Raw genomic sequence first — 10,585 nt, 5'->3', positions numbered from 1 at the left:
TAAATAGGAAAAGAAATCCAGGCGAGGCAGAGTGGTTACAGCTTAGTGTGCAGTGTTTAGGGAAGTGCTTCCTATCTGGAGTCCTCAGGCTGCTGGCAGGGAAGCTCTTACTGGAATCCTCCCTGGGAAGCAGGCAGTCTGTACCCAGGAAGGGCTCCTGATCCCAGGAGGGCTTGGGAGCAGCCTCTCCTGTGGGTGAGAGCTGCAGCAGGCTGTGGCTGAAAAAGGCAGGATCGGTCAGATGATCTGTGCTGGGGTGTAAAATCAGTGAAGGGAGCTGGGCAGAAGGCCGTGTGTTAAGGACCCTTTCTGAGTGTAACTCAGGTGTAACTGGAGAAGGATGATTCTTTCAGATCCCTTAAAAGGAGAGGCCTGGAGAGCCCTGCACGTTCCTGCTGCGTGCACCTCAGTGACAAAAAGGCTGAGATGACTTTCTACATTAGTTCTTCTGTCTGCAGCTTTCAGGGCAGGCTCTGAAATGTTTCCTTCAAGATGTTCCTCACGACTTCTGAGCAAGTGCTGTTGCCCTTGCTCCTTCCCTTCCTTCCCTGGCAGCTGCCCTGTATTTCAGAGTCCCTCTTCAGCTCGCGGACAAGTAGGTGGCTGGGATTCCTGTCCAACAGGAGCCCTTTTGTGAAGTGCTGGAGCTGGATTTGGAGCACTTTGTTCTGGCTGGACTCAAGTGTTACAGCACGTGGCACAAACTTTGGCCAGCCGCCTCTCTGCCTTCAGTAGAAATGTCAGTAAAGGTTTGGCTGGGGCATGGAAGAAATGGTTTCCAAGGAAGGAAGAGGTTGGGAAGAAAAACTGCAAAAGTTTTTCTTTCCCCACAGGTTTATGTGACTGTCCCATCACTGCTGTCCTGCTCACCTCTCTGTGGCTTTGCATTAGTACCAGTCTGGCCTGTGAACGCAGCACATCTGATCTCCTCTGAGGTTTGTCCTCTGAGGTTTCTCTCCAGCATTGGTGCTTCAGAGCTTTATGGAAAGTAACTGAGCTTAGCCTGGCCTTGTAATCTGGGGTGCTGCTGCTGGTCCCCCTCAGACAGCACTGGGACCTGCTTCCCCCTTGGCAGCTCCAGTCACAGAACTGGTGGTTTATGTGCCTGTGCAAGAGAGTCAACAACTACTTCACTGTCCTGGAATCTCTAACTCATAGGATCCAGGATGAGATAATCCCTCGCATCACTTGATCCCAGTGAGGGCTGTGGCTGCTCCTGGCCTTCCTGTGCCTGCGAGGGGGACTCACCATGCTCATCAGGCACGGGGTACCTGGAGCCCCCACACAAAGGCAAATGATTAATTCAGCCCTTTCCTGCCCGTTTCTGGTGTGAGCACAAAGCCCAATGGTATTTGAAAATCCCTGGTCAGGCTTGGTGCTGGAAAGGTGCTGGGAGCTGAGTTGGGCTCTCTGCTGCTGCTAACAGGCTGCTTTTAGTTAAAGTAGAATTCATTATTTTGCTCACGGAAAGGAGGGTTCCTTTGCCTTGGCTTCCCAGAGCTGTCTGCAAAGCAAGTGATTTCCTCTTTACATCCAAACATCCTCCCTGCACTTCAGAACCTCATTATCGGAGCATTTTGCTTTATTGTTCCCTTGCAGCATCAATTTTTAGTCCTCAGACTGAAGAGTTTCTTCAGCACTAAATAGAAGCAGTTAAAATTCACAAGCAATGCTGGGAGGGTGAAGGAATCCTAGGAAACCAAAGTTAGACTTGTTGGCTTGACAAAGATTTGCTTTTGCAGTTGAAACGCTCGTTCAGCTGTGACGAAGGTGAGTGTGTGTGTGTGTGTGTGTGTGTTTGTGTGCACGCTCAGCACTTGGGATCAGTCAATTCTTCATGGTTTATGCAGGACCCTGGTACCTGATATTAAGGTTGCTGGGGCAGGAGTAGCTGGGAACCAGTGTCACGTTTCTGGGGCAGCCAGTGCTCCACCAGCTCTGACCACGCTGTGCTCAGTTCATTGCAGAAAAGACTTTTTGCTCAAGTTTTTTTTCTTGCATAAACTGTTTATTTCTCTCCCCTGAGCAAGGAGGAGAGGTTAAACTCGGAAGCCACTAGGGAGGGAAGCAGTGGGTTTTTTTGGGAGCGGATTTTGGAACTCGCAGGTCGATTACAGTCCAGGCGTTTTCCCACCCTGCAGCCCGTGCCAAGAGCCGGGCGCGCGGCTCTAAATAACGCTTTGGCCTTTATGGAAACTGATCAGATGTTCCTGGAGCCTCCATCTCTGCTGCTCCCACCTCACTTGCTCTCTCTGCAGGATATAGTTAGCACTTCTCTTGGCCTTATATAGCAAGGCCTGATAGTTAGTGTTAACAGGAATAAAAAACACGGAGAGCTGCCAGATTGCGTAAATCGGGCCAGTGTTTGGAATTTCATAAATGCCATGACTTTGGGTACAAGTTGAGCACGCGGAACAATACGGAACTGTTCTCTCTTTATCTCTCCCTCCCTTGCTGAGGGAGGGCAGGGAGAGAGCTGGAATTTTGCTGCTGCTTCTTCCATGTTTTTAATTTCCCCCTCCTCTTTGTTTTCATCCCCCTTGAAGACCACAGGAGGAGCAGCGGCGGCCGCAGCCAGGACTCTGCTGACAGCCAGGACATCCAGGTGCCAGAGCAGTTCTCGGGGTTGCTCCACGGCTCTTCTCCAATCTGTGAGATAAGCGAGGACCCTTTCAGGCTCGTTTCCTCCACGGAGAAGGGGGACACGGAAGCCACGAGCCACCCTGCTGCTATGCAGCTGGAGGATGCTGAGTTACCCTCGTCAGGACCAGCACGGAGCAGCTCCCCGGACCCCACGCAGACGGTGGTGTACGCCACAGTGCAGCACGTCAGCCGGGCGGATCCCGCAGCCGTAGTCACGCCCCACGTGCCGCAGCACCCCAGCAGTGCTGAGCCAGAGGGGGACAGAGCTGTGGGCAGAGCCCACCCGGGCAGCAAGCCCAAAGCCGAGCTCAAACTCAGCCGCAGCTTGTCGAAGTCGGACTCTGACCTGCTGACCTGCTCCCCGACGGAGGACGATGCCATGGGGAGCCGGAGCGAATCGCTCTCCAACTGCAGCACCGGGAAGAAGCGGCTGGAGAAGTCCCCATCCTTCGCTTCGGAGTGGGATGAGGTAAGGCTGAGCTTGCTAAAGAGCCTCTGTGCCAGGGATGACTGTGCAGCAGGAGCTCCCCTCTGCCATGCTGCCCTCAGGGGTCCCGGGTGGGTTCCATGGCTTCCACTAACTCTCACAAGGCATTAACAGGCACATGCTCACTTGGGAGTCTGCAAGGTGTTAAATGCCAAAAGATAGAGTTCATTGGAGTGGGGGAGCAGCAGAATTGCAAGGAGTTTCAAAGTTTTTTGCTCAAATACAGGGCTTGGTTTCTTTTAGGCAAGCCACATAAGTTTTTACATCCCCAAAATGAGAATGACTTGCTAACAATGCCTTTCACCAACCTTTCTCCTGATTTCCTCCTTCCAGTTCCTTCCCTGTTGACTATCCCAATGTCTTGGAAGTGTTGTGTTGCTGGGTCCCTGCTGCTGAGGAGTGTGAGCAGTGCCCAGGGATGGAAGGAAGACAGTAATTAGGCTGGTTTGTGTATTTGATAGCTCCCACTCTCCTCCTCACACACTTATTTCAGCGGCTGGTTAGCAGTCACTTTATTATCATATCGGACGCCCACGGACAGTTAAATATTTCATGCTCAGAAAGTTGGCCCTGGAGAGCCACTGGGGTGAGATTAAGTGTCCCTCTGAAATTCAGCACCGCAGCATTACTGAAACATTCTTTGGGGATGATTCTGTGCTGGGAGAGCCGGGGCTGCAGAAGAGATAAGCTCGGATGAACCACTCTTTGTACTCTGAAAGGAACTAAAACCCCTGGCGTGGTGCTGGGGGTGTGGAGCCGCGTGTGCCGGGCATGGAAACCTGGGGGAGGGTTGTGCCCCTGCCCTGCCTGATGCTCAACTGCCTCTCCAACCCTGACTTGGAGAGAAAATTGTCATCTGGGGGAGAGAGAGGTATTTAGAGATGCTAAAAGCAACGTGAGAATCCATCCCTCAGTCCGTTCTCTCCCTCCCCCTCACTCCCTGCTGGGTCTCAGGGTTGCCAAATAGATATTTTCCTCTGCAGCTGCTTGGGCTGGAGAGGCTTTGCTGTTAATTGCCCAGGTCAGTCGTACCATGGCTTAGGGAAAGGCTCTGCAGCAGAAGGTTCTTTGGAAGGGCTGGATAATTCCCAGTGCTTTTATCTGAGCTGTTTGCAGCAGACACTGAAAGGGCAGAAGCCTTTGGCACAACTGCACTGGTAGCAGAGGTCAAGTGCTGGGCTGCCTGCACAGCCTCTGCTTCCTCTGCTCAGATGAACCCTCAGAGCTGCTTCCTCCTGCTTTTAAACAAATCCCTCATTTCCCCTGAGGCAGCCGGACAAGCCCCAGGGAAGGAATCTGCTTTTCCTTCCCCTCATGTTTAGGTGAGGAAATCAGAGAAAGAATGTGAAAAGTTCACATCTGTCTGCAAGGGGGCAGGTCTCACTTTTTAAAAGTCTAGCTGGTCATAATGGCAACAGTGAGATTTAAACATAAATGTAATTCTGTCATTGTGTGTTGAATTAGTTCCCTGGATGGAATAATGCAGCTGCTCAGAATTGGATGCAACTTGCAGCCTCTGCCTTTACCAGGGCAATACAAACCTTGTTGAGCCGCCCCTGTTAGCAATGGTTTGGCTCTCCCTCTGTGCTGAGGGGAAACAACAGCAGATTTATATTATTCTGTTAATTTTAATGGCCTTTATGCAGGTGACTAAGGCGGGAAGTGATCCATGTGCAGCTCTCTGTGGCTCCCAGCTGTACCCAGCAAGCTGAGGGCTCTGCCTGCTGGCCTGGCCAGCAGTAGGTGTGTCTGTGCAGGGCACAGGGGCTTGGGGAAGCATCTGTGGTGTCCCTGGACAGATGGGATCCGCAGCAGAGCCTGAGCTGACGCTGCTCTGGGCCGTGGTGGCTGACTGGGGACAACAGAAAATCTCCTGCTTGTAAGCAAAGGGTCACGTCCTTGCCCTGGCCGAGCGCTGCCAATGCCCTTTGTTGGAAGTGGAAGGTGCTGCTGGCTTTGCCAAAAGGGTGGGATGGGGAAGGAATGATTCACTTGGCAAAGCTCATCCCTGTTCCCAGTTGCAGCTCCCCTGCTCCAAGGACCTGGCCCAGAGAGTTGCTTTATGCTCTGTGCTGCCCAGGAGCCTGTTCAGCCCATGTCCCATCTCCTCCTGACCCCTGCTCCTTGCAGGAGTGGGAATGCACACGTGGTGCCCCTGCAGCCACCGCCAGGTGGGAATTCTGTGTGAGCAAGGCAGAGAAACTCTTACATCAAACATCCATGTATTGCTCAGGGAGAAGGTGAGGACTGAAAATGCTCTGTCCTGCTCTGGTGGGAAGCAGGGTGGGGGCAAGGAGGCATGTGAGGGGGCAGAGCTCTCAGTCAGCATAAATATTTGAATCCTTCCAAACCTGTGTAAGGGCTGAAGTGATGGATTTGGTTTTCATCACTGGCTTATGAATATTGAGCACATGGGGACGAGCAGGGCAGCAGCAGCTCACCGGGGGTTTGGTGCAGAACAACCTGGGTTTGCACCTCTGAAGGAGAAGGGCTCTGGCCCCCAGCCCCAGTGCCAGCCCCCTTTTCAGGGCAGATTAACTTGCTTCTGCTCTGCCTTCCTGCTCTGTAGAGCAGCTCCAGCCCTGCCCATCAGCCTGGTTCATGCTCCAGGCTCTGAGCAGAGACGCTGCAGTCAAGGCTTGGGGCTGCTCTTCTGCCTCTTAGGTGTTGGTAAAAAAAACGACTGTTAAATGATCAGGGCAAAGAACAAGGAAGGCTCCTGGGAATTAGCCTCAGACCTGGCTCCTGACATCCCTTAATCCTCCACTTGCAGCTGCCTGCTATCAAGTCAGCAGTTCCAATGCTGAGTTTGAATATTGGAGGTTCCAGTATCCATCTCACAAAATGAGGTGGTAGTTCTTTGTTCTGACTTAAGTCCTTCTAGGAAGAGATTAAATGTCCTTAAAAAATTTAGGGAACTGAATAAAACACGCACGTTACTTTAGGTTGTTTTAGAAAAAAGAAGGTCCACAGTCCACCACTTTTTCTTCTCCCACGTGAATTAGTTGAAGAACTAATGAGTATTCTGTAGCTAATTATGGCACTGGACATTCATCTCCAATGACTAACTGCAGTGGTGCTCCATGTCTCCTGCGAAAGGAATGCTTTGCATCTGCAGTAACCATGGATGTGGTGTTTCACCGGTTGCTGACCCTTTTTGGGGCTGTTGATGTCCCCTAAGGATGGATGCCAGGAGCAGAGGGCACATCTGTGGTTCCTTCCACCTCAGGCTTGGAGCTGGGGAGCAGCTTGATGGAGGTTGTGGCTGCTGTGGGTGCCTTTAAACCTTGTCTGGACTGTTGGGTGCTGCAGTACCCGGTGGAATCAGTGCCTTAATTACAGGCTTACAGTGGAGCATTAACAACATTTGCATTGAAATGTGAAACTTTCAGGAAAGCTCTTGATGCAAAACCTGCCACTGCCTTAAAACACCCAGGAGTTGAAATTCAGAGCTGCCAGCCAGCACTGCTGAAAGAAAATGCAAATATTCCCCTTGTTACTCAGGGACAGCTGCTGGTTTTGTGCCTTGTGAAATTGCATGGTGTAAAAGCTCAGGCATCAGCCTCCTCCTCCTCTGAAAAATAAATGTTTCATTTATTCCCCTGGTTCAGGTGTTTAAATCTCAGCTTGCCCTGGGTTTGGCTGGTGGGACAGGCAGGGTGGCTTGATTTGTCCCCGAGTGTCCCCTGCCCCAAGCTGACCCTCACCCTCAGCATTCCAGTTTCCCCTTTGCCTGAAATGGTTTGTAATTCATTTTAGTCTAGGGCAGAAGCAGTGGTGGGGTCAGTATTTTTGGTCTAGATTTCTGCTAAACCAGCATGGCCATCAGGGTCTTAATCAGCTTAATTATTGGGCTGATTATTCTATTGTCTCCAGATCCCAATGTTTCCTCTTGTTTTTCCTGTGCTAAGGTCAGGAATTCTTACATCATCCCTCATGTCCAATCTCTTCTCTTTGCCCCCAGTGGTGAGATTTCCCCCAGCCTAATGAACTTTTTGAAGTGAAAGCTTTTGTGTTTCCACCATTTTTCAATCTGCTGCAAAGGCCCAGCCTGTTGGAATTATGAGCCAATGTGGAACTAAGCCAATCCAAGCCAATGTAAGACAGTTTACCGGTTTTACAGGAAAACCAGTGTGCTGAAAGGCAAATGTAAAGACCAGGCATGCTTTGTTCCAGTGTTTAACAGCAAGGCTTGGACACAGCAGGGATGATATTTGCCAGTACAGCAGCTCCATCCACCTCTGTGTAGCTTCTCAAGTGTGTGAACTCCGTATTTGTGAATCAGAAGCTTTTGATTCTTGTGTGAATGATTCGTGCTCTTGACGGATGTTTTGGTTATGTAACAGCCTTGTGATCATTGGCGTTTTGGGGACATTTTTGTTTTTCGGGAACAGAAATGTCCGGCCGCAGTGTCCTTACTAAATCCAGTCCTTCATTATGTTCTCTTCCGCTTTACGTCGCATCTTCCAGCACTTCTGAAGCTTTTATTTTTAAAAAAGTCTTTAAATCTCTCCAGTCTGGAGCAGCTTCACTGCTCTGTCCCACAGGCTGGAGCCAGCCTTGCTTGAGAGCCTTGTGTTGCTTTGGGGTTTGTGTTAAGGATGCAGGAATATGGAAAGACAGTGAATTGATTCAATGTTTTCTGGGGGTTTGCCTTTTTTATTGTGACTCAGAGTAGCCACTGTCCAGTTGTTTCTGTACTGCGGACGGACGTGTTGCTGCATTTGGCCATTCTCTTTATTGGATTTTACTGTTTGTCAAAACAACATTGATATTTGGAGGGCTGTGATACTGCAGATCCATCACACGCTGTTGTGAAATTCAAGTCTATACCATAAGTTCCTTTTGGTACGTGTTTAGATTTGTAACTTTGGGATTTGTACAAAAACACAGCCTGGAGAGTGGCGTGAAGCAACAGGCCCTGGTCCCCATCCAAATAAATTTCTCAGAGACCATATTAAGCCAGAAAATGTGTTTGCCTTTATCACTGGCAAACAGTTGCAGAATGATTTGAAATAAATTCAGCAAGTCTCTATGCTGTGTGGAAGGCTGCTGGGGGAGGATGGAGCACGGGAACTCTGGATTCGAGTGCTCAAATGTGCCATGAACAACTGGCTGGTGCAGTTTAGCTTTGAGTTAATAAATGGAGCATTATGTTTTCCAGGCCTCTGGTGTTTGTTATGCTGAGTTCATACAGGCTGCTACGACATTCGGAGACACGGAATATATTGAGCGATGAAATATGAGCCGTGTGCTCCATGGGATGGCAATGGGAGAGCATAAGCTGAGGCATCATAAACTGAACCAGAAGTGGTTTATGGGCTGTCATCAACCTAGAAATGAGATTCATGGCCCAGATCCAAATTATTCAGGTCTGTATTTGTATTAAGGAGTCAGCAGGTATCATCCCAGATCCCACTCTTGCTCCATCCCTTTCAGACATGCTGGTGGATGCTGCAATCCTGCCATCCTTCTGCTCCAGGATATATCCCAGCTGAGTCTGAGCAGCTTCCCTTCCTCCTTCAGGGCTGCAGTATCAGTCAGCAATGTGAGGTGTGCTGTGGTATTGGTGCAGAATGGAAGTGTCAGTGATTCTGTGCTGCCCCAGCATCACCCTTCAACCTCGAACTACATGCCCATAGTTCTCCCCTGGAGTTTAGAGCTGACGTCCTGGGCTGTGATGGGGCTGCTCACATCATCGCTGAGGGGTTTGTTGTGCTCAGGGGCTGGTCACATCATCACCGGGGGGTTTGTTATGCTCAAAGGGGTTTGATACTGTAGAAGCAGCTTGTTTGGGGGTTGTTTTTTTTATAATTTGAAACCAAATCTGTCCCATCCCCCAGCTGTTAAAGCTTAGAAATAATGAAGTCTTAACTCCTGACGCTCTCCTGGAATTGCAGAAATTTAAGACCGATAACCTTTCCACCCAACTTTGTAAGTAGCTTTTGAGACTGAAATCTGCTGCTGGAGCTGCTCTTGTCTGCTGAGCCTGAGCCCTGGGCGGGTTTGTACAATAGGTTATGAACCCTCAGTAATAAGGATTTATAATGGGAATCCTGCTATATTCTTAATTATGCTCCTGCTGCAGGGTGTCATTATAGTGCACTAATGCCCTCCATATGGCAGATAGCATGCACTTGCTTCTGTGTGGTTTTATTTAATTACAGTCCTTTATTTGAGTAACTTCACTGCTCAGAGTCTGAGGCCTGTGCAGGTGCACTGCAGGTCCTCTTCCTGGTGCTCAAGAATCACTGGTGATTTTTAAGCTACCAGTTTGGGAAGGGGCCACAGAGGAAGCAGAAGACATCGATGCCACACAAGGTGGGGAGGCCTTGGCACAGGCTGCCCAGGGAAGCTGTGGCTGCCCCGTTCCTGGAAGTGTCCAAGGCCAGGTTGGACAGGGCTTGGAGCAAGCTGGGACAGTGGAAGGTGTCCCTGCTGTGGCAGGGGGTGGCACTGGACGAGCTTTAAGGTCTCTTCCAACCCAAACTGTTGGAGGATTCTACGATTTTTAGTTCTCTCAGGGTGACCTTGCTGTGTCCTTGGCAGCCTCTGATGCTGCGTGCAGAGACTGAGAACAAACTTTGCATTTGCATTGATGGTGACTGTAAGGTGAGGTTTTATGAAGCCCGTTTCAGAAAGCTCCAGGAGCATTGAGATGCCTCCAAGACTGGGTGAGTGTCACCCTGGCAGAGTGATGGTCAGTCTGATACTCTTCAAACGAGGCTCCTTCCCTGGATGTAGGTGCACAGCCCATGTTGTGTGAAGCTCTTTATTCTGGGGACAAAAGCACCGAGGCTGTTTAATGGCACTCAGTCTCTCTCAATGGATTTGTTGGCTTCAAACTTTAGCAGAGGCTTTGGGGAAGAAAAGCTGGAGAGTTCAGTATGGGCACCATGGCTTGACATCCAGCAGGGCAGGGGGTGGAACAGGGCTGGCTGTGGAGCAGAGCCTGTGCAGGACCCTGTGTGCCCTTAGGGAGGGGGTGTCACTGCCCTCTACACAGGTGTGGGACCTGTCCACCTCTGGGTCCCTGCTGCTCCTGCAGGCTGGGATCAGAGAAAAGGAAACATCCTGCATCCATGTACGAGGCCATTGGCTGCCCCTGCCGTGAGCACTGCGAGGTGGGGAGCCACTGTGCAGGACTCTGGTGTGGAAATGTCTCCTGCCCTGCAGCAGGACAGACCTTGGCATGCCACCAGGCTGGCTCGGCCTTCTGCAAACAAATGCTTCTTCCTCTGCTAGCAGAACTCTGCTCGGGATAGTTTGTTTTGAGTCAGGTTCTGTTTTGGAGTCACTGGCCAGTTGCTATGTTCCTGTGGCCGCCTGCCTGCCTGGAAGAGCTCGCCCCGGCGGGACTCTCAGCCGCACCCAGCTCCTCTTTTCAGGGCATTTGTATCCTTCACCAAATGTAGGCAAATGTGAAAATAGATCTAAGAACTCCAATTCTGGTCA

At 50.5% G+C, this 10,585-nt stretch overlaps 1 protein-coding gene across 1 annotated transcript in view; it reads left to right on the top strand.

Annotated features, from left to right (window-relative positions):
* ANKS1A (ankyrin repeat and sterile alpha motif domain containing 1A) overlaps positions 1–10,585 on the top strand; it is a 56,567-nt gene that overhangs the window by 19,242 nt on the left and 26,740 nt on the right. The window contains 1 exon segment of the mRNA XM_017727206.1: positions 2,547–3,112. Within this exon segment, the coding sequence (XP_017582695.1) occupies positions 2,547–3,112 (566 nt within the window).

The sequence above is a fragment of the Corvus brachyrhynchos genome, unplaced genomic scaffold, assembly GCF_000691975.1.
Source record: "Corvus brachyrhynchos isolate BGI_N302 unplaced genomic scaffold, ASM69197v1 scaffold72, whole genome shotgun sequence".
NCBI classification, from domain to species: Eukaryota; Metazoa; Chordata; class Aves; order Passeriformes; family Corvidae; genus Corvus; species Corvus brachyrhynchos.
Note: the sequence above shows the minus strand (reverse complement) of the source record. Positions and strands in the feature narration are given on the sequence as shown.